At 40.9% G+C, this 17,441-nt stretch overlaps 1 protein-coding gene across 2 annotated transcripts in view; it reads left to right on the top strand.

The window, feature by feature from the left end:
• The window catches only part of SHC3 (SHC adaptor protein 3), a 173,815-nt gene that overhangs the window by 67,545 nt on the left and 88,829 nt on the right, over positions 1 to 17,441 (top strand). The window contains exon 3 of one of the 2 annotated variants that reach the window (XM_077964975.1): positions 3,214 to 3,294. Within the exon in view, the coding sequence (XP_077821101.1) occupies positions 3,214 to 3,294 (81 nt within the window). 2 annotated transcript variants of the gene reach the window in all.

The raw sequence follows: 17,441 nt of genomic DNA, 5'->3' as shown, positions 1-17,441 counted from the left end.
GACACTCTGCCCTTGCACGCTCTTTTTATAATTTAGCTGCAGACATATGGAGCAGCTGAGTATTTATGTTTGTTTCTTTAATGTGTGAAACTGTAACACAAGATTGGTATTTTAAAATGTACTGAACCATGTACTTTTTAAATAAGAAAATCAAGATGTCAAGAAAGAGTTTCCAACAGTATACACAGAGAGTAAGATGCATAGAATTGGAAGCAGAAACAGCCATGGGAGTAGGTCATTCAGTAAGCAGACCAATTCTTTAAGGTGTCTGTGACTTTGAACAGGTTTTATATATTCTCCACCACCAAGTAGAATGAAAGCTTCTTGGGGGGCAATATTTAAGCATTTTTAAAAATAAAATTTTATACTCTAGTATAGCTTCTAGTAGAGCTTACACCTTTAGAAAAATGCCAGTTTCAAGCCAGCTTGAAGAGGCGAACTGGAAAGCTAGGACAGAGTCTGTGAAACTGCTACATTTCTGTGGTCAAGGAACTTAGGTTGCTTTGGCACTTATGCAGTAGCTTAATTTAAATAGTGACCTCAGAAAAATGCCTCATATTTACTTTATTCAAATCATTCTATTGTATACGTTTGGATTAGCAAGCCGAGTCTAAAGATTGAGCTTCAGAAAGCAACTGGTTGTAGTCATTAGCTGCTGAGAAACATACACACCTCAATTCTGTTGTACCATAATAATACCTCTTTCTCCTCACTGAAGAAATTCATGGTCAAAGAGTTAATGTTGTTTTTTTTTCTCTCTTTCCTAAGTGCCTTGAGACACACAGGTTATGCATGTACCAACATCAGTAATCTACATGAAGGAAGAAAGCCACTTCCACATATTTGTAGAAAATAGTTTATGAAAATTTCAAAGACAATGGAGTGGTATTTTGAATAGAGAGCACTGTGGTTAAAAGAGAAGCCTGAGTGTTTTCTTAGTCATTTATTCATCTTACCCATGAAAAGGCATGCCAGTGGCATCATGGTGGGCAGAGCACTGTGCCAGTGACTGGAGGAATATGGGAACTGTGTGAAATTGGTCATGTTCTCCTGTGTGGTGGTTGTTTTTAAAGGAATGACAGTTAATTGGGAGAGAACTGTCAACCATTCCTACCGGGTTCCCTTTCTAGACACTAGGATTTCTGAGGTGATTTCATGCCATTTTAGTTCTCCTAATGTAATTATTAAGCATCTACTACTGATTGTGCACACACAACACACTGGACAATGTGGCTGTCCTGCTTTGCTAGGCCTCTCAGTGTTGGAGAAAGGTGTATTCATAAATGATTGAGGGGCATTTGAGGGGCACAGAACAAGCCCTGCTCCTTGAGGTAGTCGTGGGGTAGGGGAACAAGTGAATAATTCAGTTTGCTCGTTGATGAGGATACAACTCCTGGGACTCTCTGGGGTACAACCCAAATGGGCAGAAGTAATAATAACATTGTAGAAAAAAAGCAGTTGGAACAGACATTGTTGGGTTTGGAGGTTTTGATGTCTTTCTTCAATCCCATTCCATTTAGATTTTTGGGAAGGTGAAGCAGCATAATGGGGCAAATGAAGCATGATTCTTGTACTTAAGAAACTTGGTGTTGAATTCTAGTTGTGCCAGAATTGTCTTGGGTTTTATTAGACTTCTTGAAAGCTACATTTGCTTGTCTCCATGATGCTTTCTGTCTCTTTCATCATTTTTAGCAGGTGACATGTTTCTTACTTTAGCTAATAGCTAGAGGTCACTCAAAGGAAACAATTTGACAAATCAACTTCAGAATGAAACCCTTTGCATCCAGTTGAAGAATACACAGCAATGTCTTGTAAATGTAGCACACTGTGGAGCTTTTAAGGTCTCCATAGTAAGTAAGTGTTAAACGTACCTGTGATTAAACTCTACTGCCATGGTTTACTTTATATACTAAAGAAATTCTTGGAAGTTTATAGTTTATAGGGAAATCTAATGTCCCAATTAGGTTATATTATACAGGCACCAGGAAAACTGGTTTCCAAAGGCACTCCAGTCACAACTTTTATTAAAAAATATTTTATAAGCAGATAATTAGTCCCTATTTATCTGTTTAATTTAAAATTTTGTCCCTGCAGCTGAACTTCACTCCCAATATTTTACTTTGTATACAAAAATGTGAGGACTCTACTTCAGAATTGAGGTGTTTTGAAAACTCCCCAGGAATATGCATAAAATCTTCTTAGTTTGAAAGCCAAATTAAACTTGTGAAAGGAAAATGTCTTTCTTTTGGAAAGGTATTTCCTTTTGGTTCTTTTTCAGTGTACTGGCTGGGTTCTGAGGAGACATTTATCACTGATGTCAGTGTGTGTGTATTGCAGTTCAGAGTGTTGCCTGCTTATCTTAAAAAAACAATGAGGCATAGGTATAAATGAAGGAACATGCGGATCAGCCATCAGTACATGAGTGGACTGAATGCTATGAAATTACATATTTTTCTGTTGGATGTTTCATGGGAGAGACTTTGCTTAGAAGTTGGCTGAGTAACCATGTGATCTTGGTATGAAAGTGTTAAGCATTCAGTAGAGCTTTGAGTCTGAACAAAAGGGCAAACAAGCCCTGGGAGATGAAGAAGGGAGCAGGAACCTGGAGATGCCTGAAGATGTTGGTGAGAATCATAACCTGGCATGCGTGGTGGTGGTCTGCTTGCCAGCCCTCTGCACAGTAGGTTTCATCTTCACCTTGAAGGACAGCAGGCCAGACAAGACCTCAGCACAGCTTTGCAACTCTGTCCACCCTGTCTTCTCTTCTAAGAGTTCGCTTGGAAGGCTTGGCAAAACTCAGCTCTCAAGTCACTTCTGGCTTCCAACATTCTATAAATACTCTCAGAAAACAGAAGCCCAAGGTAAAAACTTTCTCCACACAATCCTTCCATTCCATCATGTCTCTGAGCATCCTTATCCATGTGCATTCCATCCCAACTCTATGTATGTATTCTGTGTGCATGAGCCTCGGTATGCATCCTCGTTGAACTTCCTGAAAGGGAGGGGCCAACCAGACTGCATGCTGGCTATCATAACCCGAGGGAGGGACCTCCTTCACCCATGCATCCTCTGCGACCCCTCTACCTCTCTCTTCAGACATTTCTGTGTTGCATGGACATTTAATCACAAGTTCATTTGGGGATGGAAACAATGCATATTGTGTAGTATTAAGACAGACTGCATTTACTAACAAGATATTTGTGTTGTTTGTAGAGAATTTCCTATCCCCAGGACCTGGCCTAGGCTGAGAGAAGCTGTGTGGAGTGGAAGATGGACATTGAGGAAGAAGGGCAGGTAAGGTCAGGCGTCCTTGGAACCACAGAGAATGTCAGAAGTTGAGGAATGCTTTGAAGGTTCCATTACACCTGCCCAGTTGAATGATGTGTATTCCCATATGCAGGGCAGTGGGATCTGAATATTTTTTTGTTCAGATTTTGTGGTAATAATTTCTTCTTTGAGAGTGGGTACCATGAACTCTACTAAGTGGGCATGAATTGGCTGTAGCTGTTCTGTGCTAAGGAAGGGCAGTCTGTTAGTGTTAGGGTGACTTTCTCATTTTTGCAAACACTAGGATGTAACTCTGAGGGTCGCATATTTGGAAATCCATTATATAAACCATGCTAAGGTATTTTTACAACTGGCACATGGTATAGAAAACAAAGTGGACTTTAACTCATGGGCTTCCTTGGATCTGATAAGAAATCTTACCCATAGATTAGATTTCCATTAATCTTTAATTAGACTTCAGTTATGCATCAGGGATGGGGTGTGTGTGTGTGTGTGTGTGTGTGTGTATGTATGTATATGTATATATATTTTTTGAGACAGTGTTTCACTCCTGTCGTCCAGCCTTGAATGCAATGGTGCAATCTTGGCTCACTGCAACTTCTGCCTCCCAGGCTCAAGTGATCCTCCCACGTCAGCCTCCTGAGTAGCTGGGACCACAGGTGCATGCCACCATGTCCAGTTAATTTTTGTATTTTTTTTTTTTTTTTTTTGGTAGAGTGGGGTTGGCCAGGCTGGGCCTCCTGAGCTCAAGTGATCCATTCGCCTCAGCCTCCCAAAGTGCTGGGATTACAGGCATGAGCCACCGTGTCTGGCCAGGGATAGGTTCTGAGAGATGCGTCATTAGACAATGTTGTCATTGTGCGAACATCATAGAGTGCACTTAGGCTAGATGCTCTAACCTACTGCACACCTGGGCTCTGGGCACAGCCTGTTGCTCCTCGACTACAAACCTGCACTGCATGTGACTGTGCCGAATTCTGTAGGCAGTTGGAACACAATGGTAAGTATTTGTGTATCTGTCATATCTAAGCATAGAAAAGGTAAAGTAAAAATACACTATTATAATCTTATGGGACCACCTTGATCTATTCGGCTCATCATTGACTGAAATATTTATGTGGTACATGTACTTGATTATGATATTTCAGAATTCTTTGTTCACTGCAAAATAAACACCTTTAATGTTGATTTAAGTTAAACGTGCCAGGGAAAGGGAAAGGAGTGAATCTATTTTTGTAGATTCTCTGAGGCTGGTTGAATCTAGGAATTAGAACAGAGAGCAGTCATGTGAATTACCCACCACCCCACCCCACCCCCAACCCTGATCCCTGTGCATTTGGGTGGTGCAGAATGGCTAGCTTTTGGATTTTAGCCTTACAGGCTCTTACTAAATGTGCTTATTCTAAGCATGTTTCATGGTCAAGCCTCTCTCAGCCTGCACCTGCAGAGGGGTGAAGCCTGGCAGGAAGAGGTTGGTGCTGTCTTGGTTTAGAGTCCTTTTTGAAAACACCAGCTTGCCTGTGTGCATGTGCATCCTGCCTTTGGAATAAAGCAGGCTGGATGCCTCCACTTCACTTCTGCACTGTTACTCTGATTTTAACACCAGCTAGAATAATATCATACCCTTGTGTCGCCTTCATGGGTGTTTGTGTGCAAAAATGCATTAGACATAGGGGCGCAGGGATTATGAATCCTCAGGGACCACAACCCAGGAAAGAAGCCCAGAGTCACAGGGCAAGGGGCCACAAACTCACCACAGGCATGGGATACTACCCCAGAAACATGGAAGAGGGTCCCTGCCAGTCTGGGAGATTTCCCAGAGGAGGGAGGGAACATTTAAGCCAGAGTGAATTTCTCCCCCAACAATATGGCAGATGTATGACTTGGGCCGAGTTCTCCAGCCAGCCCATCAGGGTGACTGGACTGTAGGTGGTCACTCCTGACAGTCCCTTAGCCGGTCCAACTCTGTGCAGCAGTTCTAATGCTTGCCAAAGAGTAGGAACCCGAGTCAGGCTCAGCGAAGGACCATGGAGACAGTCTGCATCCATTAGGCTCGAGGCTCCCTGCTGTTAGAACACCAGCAGAGCCCTGAAACACAAGGATTGGAGCTCTGCTTCCTCCAGGCCTCATTCTGCTCTATTTTCATGTTCAGTCCTTCAAACATAATGCATCTAGTAGGTTTATTTTCATTTGTGACGTTAAACAGACATCACTGTGGAAATGTCTGATCCAGCTGTGGTGCAGGGAAGGGCCCCACAAGCCGTTTTCTTGGTTAGACCAAAGGTATCTTCTGTTGCATTCCCCCAGCAGCCCCTGAGACTTGGTGCGAGGAGCCTATTTGGGAGGATACCTAGGGAGCAGTGGCAGGGGTGGGCACAGCCAGTGGGAGGGGAGAACTGCCCCCAGGACCATTTGGAGCAGGGTCCTGCTGTGGGCGCTGGGCCCTTTGGGGAAGTGTGTAGGAACTGGGGAAGCTGGGATGTCTGCTCACCCACTGCCTCCACTCACTATTGAAGGACAGTCCCCTGCTCCTGTAGGCTGCCCTGTGTGGGCTGAGAAAGCTGGAGAAGCCACCACTGGAGTGGCAGAGACCAGGTGCAGGCACTCCCGGGAGCATGGCAGCATTTACGGGACTGTCCATGCAGCTCAGAGTGTCACGGCCTGCCAGGCGACAGCACTGGCTGGAGCCATGCAGTGTCAGAGCATTCGGCTCCCATGTCTGACTCTCTAAATCAGATTTTTTGGTTGAGGCGCCTCTGAACAGCTGCCTGGTCCAGTCTTTGGACAGCAAACTCCTGACCACTTGGAGCAGAGCCTGTTGATGTAGGGTAAGCTTCCTACTCTAGGGGGTGAGGAAAGGGTTCCTGGGTACTAGCCCACACTGACACTCGGCAGAGACACTCATTCCACCAATGAGATTGACCTCTCTAGGGCTGGGGTCCTCATCCAGAGAATAGGGATGACACCCGCGCTTCAAGGCTTGTTGAGAGACATAGAAATGAGACCTGAAAGTGCTGGGGCCGCACCTGGCGCATAGTAGATGTTCAATAAATCTGCACGGGGTTATTACCATGAATCTCCTTTTGCTACTCACTCCTGATAAAATTCTGTGTATAATAATTTCAATTGCTGATTGGTATTGCTATTATTAATATCAACCAATTCAATCCGGGGTGTTTTCTCTAACTGAAGAGAAAGATTGGTTTGATGCAACAAGCTGAAGTTATTGAAAATATGTGGTGATGTGGCATTAATTTTCACTTGAGCTCATATTATCTATATTTCATTCTGTGTCCCGCTTTACTAATTCTAATGATGAGGATGAGGATGACACTAGAATGGAATACTTACCCTGCTCCAGACACTGCACTAAAGTGTCATTCATACATTCAACAGCAAGCACTTACCGTGTCTAGTCACTGTTTAGATATTGAAGATAAAACACTAAGTAAGTGCTTACCTTCTGTTGTGGAGAGAGGGAAATACACAAACATATACCTAAGTAGGATATCAAGGTGAACCACGTGAACATGCCATTTTTATAGATGAAATGATCCAAATATCAGCAATTTTATATAGTTCAGCACAGTAATTTCAGATAGCGATGAGGGTATGTGTGGTCTTTTCTCAGTAACCTTGGGAGGCAGATTGTATGTATTTGGGGGATGAGGATACAGGATCAGAAAGTTTATGCAAATTGTCTAAGACCAGATAGCTAGGAAAAGGCAAAGTCAAGATTTGAGCTAGAACAGTCTGAACCCAGAGACTAAAGTCAGGAGTAGCAGTTATATTGCTGCTTGAGTAAGGGGGCTTGCATCCTTCAGAACGGCAGGAGGACTGGCAAACCCCACAAGTACAGAGGGGCATCATTTGGAGGACGGAAATTACACGCTAATTACAAGACCATCAAGATGCATTTGCTGACCTCCATGGTGAGATGGTCTTGAGCAGGGTACAAAGAAAACGAGTGTAAGGGTAGAGTCTGTGAGAGGCAGTTGCAGTCGGCTGGGATGCAGCGGGCAAGTGCGTGTAAGAAGAAGGGTCAGCTGTGGGGGCAGTGTGGCCTCTGTGAAGACTGCATTGCCTGCGTTCACCTGACTGTGCTCATCCCAGGCACGGTGACGCCCCTCCTTTCTGTGCTTCAGAAACTCTTAGTTGAATTTCCCCAAATAGTAAAAGGATATATAACAACATGGAAATCTTCTTTCAAAATTGAATATGAATAATTTATAGAAAAGATAAGGCACTCACTACCTCAAATAGCAAATGAAGGGTGGGATGGAGTGGGGAAAGGTGGGATTGGTGGGTGAGAGAATAGATAACCTGAGGAAGGATGGGCTTGGTGTGAGGAGGAAATGGGAGACCCCCAAGGTGCTACCTAGCTCGAGGTGGTGACAGCAAACTACAGAAGGTCTCTGTCATCACAGCAGAGGGAAAGTACTCCTCACCTAATGTGGGCTCCACTGCGGCACAAATTCCTTTAAGAATCCGTCAGGTTGGTTGCAGAGGGGCCACGGGGCTGGGCTGTGTTCTGTGGGCACTTTGACTTGGGACAGGGCCCTCAAAGATTTGCTACACATACTTAAATCATTTCATTTTCTAGAATAGTGGTTCTCAGACTGGAGCATACGTACATCAAAATCACCTGCAGAGTTAGTTACAACACAGATTGTTGAGCCGACCCCACAGAGTTTTGTGATTCAGTAGGTCAGAGGTGTGAGAAGGTGAATTTCCAGCAAGTTTTCAGGGGTTGCTCATGCTGCCCATCCAGATACCCCAGTTTGAGAACCGGTGTTTTAGAGTTCTATTTTTAACTTTAGAACCATTTGCAACTACCGTCTATGAAACCACAGCTTTGAAAACGATTCTATTTATTTTTTCTCAATTGATCCCACTCATCCAGAAATTTTAAAAATGGAGAACATAGATGACTTGGTGACTGAGAACGGTTTAAATAGAATCCATAAAATGCATCCGTGGTGTTCATTCCCCTACTCTCCTTGAGAACCATCTGGCATGGAGCATTTTTATAATCCTCATGCCAGAAGCACATTTGTGTCACAGTGTACCTCTCTGACTGCTCCTTTTCTGTCTCTTCCTCTGAGTTCACTTATCTCCCAAACATATCATTCCATAGGGATCCTTTGTTCCTGACAGAGGCAGCCTCTGGTAGTAGGTTTAGAGTCTGACTGTCTGGGTTTTCCTCCAGGGTCCACAGCTTTCCAGCAATATGACCTTGTGCATGTAACTTAAGTCCTCTGTTTTTCAGTCCCCCCATCTTTAAAATGGAAATCACAACGGCACCTCCATCATAGGGCTGAGAATTAATTGAGCTAATGTCTGAAAAGCATTTAACATGCTGCCTAGGAAATGCAAGGGCTCAAACATGTTGACAAATACTGATATTCTCATTTTTATTTTATCCTCTCCATATTGATAATCTCATTGCTTCCAACAACACTTCCAGGTATGTAAGTCACAGATCTCTATCTTCACATCCGAATTTTCTCTCGAGGTCCAGGCCTGGGTTATAGTAGCCTAGCCTGCTGGACATGTCTTTTTGGAGACAGCCAAGCAGCTGCTGAGTCCTGAGTCCTGGCTCTGCAACATTACTTCTCGTAACTTCCCCGATTCTCTTCTATTACTGGAGTCAGGCTTGGCTCCCATCTCTGAATTCTTCTTGTAACTGCAATCCACATGGTCTCCCAAACTCAAAAGCTTGGAGTTGGTTTCATCTCATCTTTCTCCCTGTTCTATTACGAATACCTGTTGATTCTCCCTCAGAAGCTCCCTTGTCATTTCTCTCTTTTTCCTGTCACTCTCTCCTTCAGTTTCCTTTGTTCCTGCCAATAGGTTAATGTACCTCAAACATATGACTGCCTATTAAACATTGTTGCTTATCTATTCTTTGCCGAACACAATGAAAATATTCTTAACTTAGCATTCAATGTTAAGTTCCACTTGCCTGGCTGCAGCACACCTTTCCAAACATTCCTCCCAACTCCCATTCAGTGTATCCTCCACACTGAATGCCTGCTGTCCATTCTCTTGGTCCACAGTCCATGCCCTACCATCACCTTCCAGGCTAAATATTCAGCCACAGGTGGATTTACCTTTGTCCTGAGCTACAAGGCCACTATGTCCGTATTCATCTAGACTTTGATTTCATTGCACATCATATTGAATTTTTAAAGACACAGACCATTTTTCATCTACTTTTAAAGACAGGAAGTCCTCACTTAACATTATCAATGGGTTTTTAGAAACCGCAACCTTAAGTGAAATGGCGTATAACAAAACCAATATTTTTTTCTCACCAATGGTATAATGAAATGACTTTGCTGTGCATAGTTTTGCTTCAAGCCAAAGTTTCCAAAAACCTATACATGACATTAAGTGAGGACGTACTGTATCATCTGCTGTTAAATACTTCATTATTTTATAACCACTAAAAAAAGAAACACTGCCAATTAAAATATGACACAACACTTTCATATCACTTAGAATCAGTCTATATATATTGAAAATGCTATTTGGGGTTATTACAGACATAGACATATCATTATAACACTTGTACATCACTTACTTTTTTCTTTTTTTTCTTTTTTTCTTTTTTTTTTTTTTTTTTTTTTTGAGACAGAGTCTCGCTCTGTCGCCCAGGCTGGAGTGCAGTGGTGCAATCTTGGCTCACTGCAAGCTCTGCCTCTCAGGTTCATGCCATTCTCCTGCCTCAGCCTCCCGAGTAGCTGGGACTACAGGCACCCGCCACCACGCCCGGCTAATTTTTTGTAATTTTAAGTAGAGACAGGGTTTCACCATATTAGCCAGGATGGTCTCGATCTCCTAACCTCGTGATCCACCCACCTGGACCTCCCAAAGTGCTGGGGTTACAGGTGTGAGCCACCGTGCCCGGCCATCACTTGTACATCTCTTAAAAGGAAAATATAAGCAATATAAAAAAGGTATTGCTAAAATTTTCTTCAAATTCAGAGTCTGAATATACAGAATCATTTTTTGATCCAGAGTCATTACCATCTATTTTTTTCCTAAGTTTTATTGTCCCTTAGGTCATTTGAAGACCATTGGAAATGAATAAATTTGGAATCTGAAAAAAGATTGAGGAAATATTGAAAACCAAAGATGGTTTTTAAAAAGATCAATGCCACTGATAAACTGCTAGTTAGACAGATTAAAAAGAGAGAAATTCAAATGACCAATATCAGGAACAAAGGAGAGGCCGTCATCCTTACAGATGCTGTAGACACTGAGAGAATAATAAGGGAAAACTTGATGCTAATGAATTTGACAACTTAGATGAAAGGAACAAATTCTTTGAAAGATACGATTACCAATGTTTGCTAAAGAAAAAATAGATAATCTGAATAGGCCTATATCTGTTAAATAAATTAAATGATTGTATAAAATTTTTCAGAGAGAAAACTCCAGGACCAGTACCACTGGTGAATGCTACCAAACATTTAAGGAAAAAATAACATCAATTCTCCACAATCTTTTCCAGGACATAGGAGGAAACACTTTCCAGTTTATTTTTGAGGCAGTATTATCCTGATACCCAAACCAGACAAAGGCATTACAAGAAAAGAAAACTTATGAACCTAGACACAAATGCTAACAATATATAAACAAATTGGATCAAGCAGTATGTCAAAAAGAAAATAATGCATTATACCCTGTTGGGGTTCTCCAAGGATTGTAAGTTCAAGTCAACATTTTAAAAAATCAGTGTAATTCCCCATATTGGCAAATTAAATATATATATATATATATATATATGTATATGAAAATCCCAGCAGATACAGAAAAGCCTTTGACAAAATTCAACATACATTCATCATAAAAACTGTCAACACACTAGGAATAGAAGGAAAGTTCCTCAATCTGATAACAGGGCATCCACTAAAAATCTACAGCCAATATCATAGTTAATGGTGAAAACTGAATACTTTCCCTCTAAGATCAAGAACAAGGCAAGTCAATGCAGTAAGGCAAGAAAAAAATAAAATCCATTCAAATTAGACAAAAAGTAAAAACATATTTTTTCTGCACATAACATGGGCATCTACATAGAAAATCCTGACAAATCTACATGAAAGCTATTAGAACTAATAAGTGAGTTTAGCAAGGTTTTAGGATACAATGTCAAAATACAAATATCAATTGCATTTCTATAGACTAACAAAGGTCAATTGGAAAATAAAATTGAAAACCGACCATTTACAATAGCATAAAAACATAAAATATTTTAGTGTTACATTTAACAAAATATGTGTAAGAGTTATATGCTAAGTACTATTGAACGTTGATGAGAAAAATTAAAGATCTAAATAAATGGACAGATATACCGTGTTCATAGACTAAAGACTCAGTATTGTTAAAATGTCAAAACCTGGCCAGGCACGGTGGCTCATACCTGTAATCCCAGCACTTTGGTAGACCGAGGTGGGAAGATCACGAGGTCAGGAGATCGAGACCATCCTGGCTAACACGGTGAAACCCCGTCTCTACTAAAAATACAAAAAAATTATCCGGGTGTGGTGGTGGGCACCTGTAGTCCAGCTACTCGGGAGGCTGAGGCAGGAGAATGGCATGAACCCAGGAGGCGGAGCTTGCAGCGAGCTGAGATCGCACCACTGCACTTCAACCTGGATGACAAAGCAAGACTCCATCTCAAAAAAGAAAAAAAAAAAGTGAAAACCTTTCCAAATTGATTTATAGATTTAACGCAATTCCAATAAAAGTACCAGTCGGTTTTTTTGTAGAAATTGATAAGCTAATTCTTAAATCTAGAATAACCAAAATAATTTTGAAAATCAGTTCAAAGAGAATTCACAGTTTGAAGTCATCAATACAGTGTAGAATCAGCATAAGAACAGACTTAAATGAAGTAATTCTAAGTAATAAAAAACAAGTAATATGTACAACAATGTGGATGGATCTCAAAAACACTATGCTAAGTAAAAGAAGCCAGATACAAAAAGCTTCATACTATGTGATTCCCTTTATATGACATTCTAGAAAAGGTAAAACTGTAGAGAAAGAAATTAGATCACTGGTTACTAGGATCTGGAAGTGGGGAAAAGAGATATTGATTACAAAAGGAGCATGGAGAAACCTTTTGGGGATAAAAGAACTATCCTATCTCTTGATTTGATGATAGTTACGTGACTATATGGGTTTTTCAAAATTCATAGAACTGAGGATGGGCATGGTAGCTCCCAGCACTTTGGGAGGCTGAGGCAGGATCACTTGAGGCCAGGAGTCTGAGACCAACCTGGGCAACATAGTGAGACCCCATCTCTGCAAAAAATTAACAACAGCAACAATAAAACCCTCATAACTGAACATCTAAAAAAGGTTTTTTATACCTAATAAACCTGACTCTTAAAATGTTCTCAACTTTTTTGGAATTCTCTTTCAAACTAACGATACCCGTTCTGCAAGCTTTGATGCATATGTGCAGGAAATGGTAACTACCTCATGACTGCTGCCTGGCCCACAGCGATTTCAGAAATATGAAAAAAAAATACGCATCTTGAATCAGTTCTAAGTGGTACCTTCTCTTTGCAACCAGACTTTAAGACCCTTGAAGGCACCATCTGAGTTTGGCCTTTGCTTATATCTCATGGGCTTTTAATGAACATTTATTGGGTCAATTAATGAATTCTACAGCAGAAAAGCTCCTTAGACCTGAGCTAATGGATAAGGTTGTGCGATGGGAAACATAGGAAATGCACAGATAAAAATCAGGCATGATTTAGAGAAAATAACTATGTCTTGTGGATCAAAATGCATTCATTTTTTCTGATTACAGAAACACCAACAAATTAATGTGTGCTTATTGATACAAAATTGGAATGACCTCCCATCCACAAACTCAACACTGTTAAGATTTTTAAATATCACATTTTAATTCCAAGATGCACCCTTTTCACTTGTTAATATCTCTGAAATCGATGCAGTTTATATTCATGGTGTCTTCACAGCTGCTTCTGCCAGGCCCATGGCAGTTGTATAGTTGCTGTTGGTCTTGAGCATGGGCACACTTGGAGCTGTTTGTGTTGACAGAATTAGCTCAGTGATCAGTACAACATCATTTCAGGGAATGACAGTCCTCACTGTGGGCCAAAGTCCTTTCCCTGATCCCTTCTGGAAAGGTCAAGCATTAAAGCTTACAGGATAGACTTCAGTGGCTTGGAAGAAAATACTGGAAATAACCATGAATATTCTTTTGAAAAACTGCTGTATCATCTACATTCTTGGTGGCTCAGAGGATGATATTGCATAGAAAAACACAAACGTGAACAATTCTGAATCAAAGGGTTCAGAAGTGTTGAAATTGGCATGTGGAGAAGTTGGAGGATAACTTTAACTTATTTCACTTACCTATTTGTTTTTATATATACAAAAGAGTGATATAGAATAAAAATTGATCCATTAGCAAGTCTAAAAGAGTTCTCTAAAAGTGTAAAGAAAAAGCCTAAGTGATAGGAAAGTGTTGTGTCATAATCTTATTGACTATAGTTTTTCTTTACTTGTGAAACATAAAATATGATCTATTTTACAATCACTTGCTCCTTCGATTCTACTAAATATAGCTTGTAATTTCTTCATTTTTTCTGTGCATTTTCAAACTTTCTATATGATTTTAAACTTATAAAAGAGATATAAGAGTACAACAAAGGAATCCTGCATATTTCCTTTTTTTTTTTTTTTTTTTTGAGACAGAGTCTTGCTTTGTTGCCCAAGCTAGAGTGCAGTGGTGCAATCTCGGCTCACTGCAACCTCCGCCTCCCGGATTTAAGCAATTCTTCTGCCTCAGCCTCCTGAATAGCTGAGATTACAGGTGCCCACCACCATGCCTGGTTAATTTTTGTATTTTTAGTAAAGATGGGATTTCACCATGTTGGTCAGGCTGGTCTCAAACTCCTGACCTCAACTGATCTGCCCACCTTGGCCTCCCAAAGTGCTGGGATTACAGGCGTGAGTCACTGTGCCCAGCCCAAATTTTTTTCTGAACTATTTGAGAATAAGTTGGAGATGTCATACCTCTTCAACCCTAACTAGTTAAGTGCACGTTTCCTGAGGACAATATTATTTTCCTACATACTCACAGCACAATGATCAAGTCAGGAATTTTAACACTGACAGAACACAATTATCTAATTTAATAGTCTAAATCCAAATTTCATCAATTGTTCCATAATGTCCTTCATTGATGATTTTATTCCTTCATTCCAGGATTGTTTAGAATCACACATTGCATTTTGTTGTCACATCTCTTTCGTTTCCTTGAATCTGGAATAGTTCTTTAGCCTTTCTTTGTCTTTCTTGACATTGACATTTTCTGAGGGTGCATGCCAGTTATTTTATAGAATTTCCCTCAATTTTAATTTGCCTATTGCTGTCTCATGATTAGCGTCAGGTTATGCATTCCTGGCAGGAGACAATAGAAATTGTTGTGTCCTTCCCCAGTGCATTATCATGGAGGTACTTGATGTCCTCATTACCTCCAATATTGATGTGGCCCAATATTGATGATGCCAGCTTTGATGATTTAATTAAGATGGTATATTTTTATATGCATTTTTGATATAATAGTGTTCCAACTGTATAGAAAATGTCAGATTCATCTTTCCTCCTTTAGAATCAATCATAAGCATTTTCTCATCGTTAAATGCTATTAATATTTTTTGTTTATTATTGGAAAAGCACAAAGTCTAAAGTGTCTAAAAGCAATGGAGATTGAACCCCATTACTTTGCAAACTTGGGTCTGAGATTCCTTGATGAACCCATGGGGAGGCGTCCTCTGGTGACCCACAGAGGTGACAGGCAGCCCTCAGAAAAGGCCTGTAGGAGCTCCTGGCCCAGCACATAGTAGGTGCTCAATCATTATTTGTCAAAATCTTACATTTTCAGGAATCCAGGGGAATGACTAAAAATGAAGCAAGCTGCTTAGAGCACCAGCTCAGAAGATGTGACTCATGAGACAAACTCCATGTGAAAAAGTTATATTCCATAATTCTTCCTTCCTTTCTGCCCCCAGGGCCTTTTAAAAATGAAGATTAGTACATCTGCATCTGCTTAGCAGGATGGAAGTCACTTATTTTAGAAAACACAGCTTCTTTTGTTTGGCGTAGTGCTTTGATATAAAGTCCTTTCTCTTCATGTTTTCATTTTACTGCTTATAACCTTGAGAAATGAAGACTTGTTATATAAAGATTAGGAACTTATAGTTCCTTTTGAAGTAAAGCCTTTGAGCACTGAAAATTAAATTAAATTGGCCAATCTGTAATTTCCTATAATTTAGTTAAATGCAATTTAATACTTAAAATAACTGCTAAGAGAGATGTACTTTGTTGGATGTTGGATCTGATCCTGCCTCCTCTGATGAGATGGCTTGTGGCCTTTCTTTTTTTTTCAAGCGAGCAAGCACCTTCTGGGCGCTGCCTGCTGGTGTCCAGGGCTGGTTGGTGGCCTCCTTGCTGCTGAGATCCTCTCCTGACCCAGCGGTCCTGCAGCGCCCTGTCTGGTGGACCCTGGCTGGTCCACGCAGTTGAACACCTGCAAGGATTGAGTGCCTTCCTGTCACCATCACGCATTCTCTCTGGTACTTTTATGAGGTTCTGGCCATTCTGTCTTGCTCTCTTCTGTTTCAACAAAGCAATCTTCACTTCCCCATCTTGACATGGTCGATCTTTGGGACCAGCTGTCCTGTGCATTTTAGGACGATTAGCAGCCCCTCTGACCTTCACTCTCTAGATGCCAGTAGCACATCTCCCCCTAACATTGTGACAACCTTCAGACTTTGCCAAATGTCCGCTGGGGGTTAAAATAGCTGCACCACACTAACTTACATTCTTTAGAAATAAATTGTATTGTATTATAAAAGTAGTACATACATATGCACTAGAGAAATTTTAGAAAACAAAGAAATATACAAAAAGAGAGCTTGGGGTTTTCAGTTAATTTTCCACGTATTTTCTTTTCAGTCACACTTTATACAGAATCTCGTGCCCCTCATTTTCCTCTTATGAGTAATATTAAGTAATCATGTCAATACATTAATTTAATTGTACGTTATATGCATATATTAATATTATCACTGTCTACCCCTCCAATCCATTTGCTTAGTGTTCATGGAAATTAGCTTGTAAGCCCTTGTACATTTAGTAGGAGTGGAGTCAAAGCACAGATCTCCCTTGGGGGTGCACTGGATGGAGCCTGCCTCACGTCTCTGGGCTCCTGGAACCCCAGGGACCAAAGCAAGTAAGGATTTCCCGGTTTTCTAGGAATCTCCAATCATCTCATGCCTACTTAGTAGCAGGCAACATTTTTACATGTTTGGTTGAATTCTTGTTTTTATCTGAACAAGCCTCTCTCATGCGTATTCACCATTTGTGCGGGTAGTTGAAGAGAACTGGCTCCTTGGAAATCTATGTGCATAGCTTTCTATGTGTTATTTATTATTTTTTAGCTGTGGTTTGTTTACCTCTGAGGCAGCACTTTCTGACATGTGGCCAGACACCCACAGAGCCTTTTAATAGCTGCGGAGGACAGGGAGTGCTGAGGGATGCTGCCTCGGTGTCCCACGAGGAACATGTTATCATCCAGGTTTGGAAGTGTCTTAGCTCAATTATTTATAGCCTCAGGCAGGAATTCTATCATTACAGGCATGAAAATGCATCGCAAAGTGATGATGAATTTGGAATACTGGAGGTCTAATTTTGCTCAGAATGAAGAAAGAGAGAAAAATCAATATGAAAGTCAGTCTGTCTGTCCTTGCCCTGGAGTTGGGGGTGTCAGGCTGCAACTGAGCCCTGTGACTGTGCCCACAGTTCTCGGTGTGTGATTTTTCTGGGAACAGTTTTTTTTTGGCTTTTACTTAGTTGCTACTTATTTTTAAGTTGTGGTAAAATATATATCACATAAAGTTTACCATTGAAACCATTTTTCACAGTGGCATTAGGAACATTCACATTGTTGTGCAACCATCACCACCCTCCATCACCAGAACTTTTCATTTTGCAAAACTGAAACTCTGTCCCTGTTAGACAACAACTCCCCACTTCCCCCTCCCCCCGCCCAGTCTAGCAACTCCCATTCTGCTTTCTGTCTCGATGAATTCGACTAC

Source organism: Macaca mulatta, chromosome 15 (assembly GCF_049350105.2).
Source record: "Macaca mulatta isolate MMU2019108-1 chromosome 15, T2T-MMU8v2.0, whole genome shotgun sequence".
Taxonomy (NCBI): Eukaryota; Metazoa; Chordata; class Mammalia; order Primates; family Cercopithecidae; genus Macaca; species Macaca mulatta.
The sequence above is the reverse complement of the archived record's forward strand: the minus strand, read 5'-3'. Positions and strand labels throughout refer to the sequence as shown.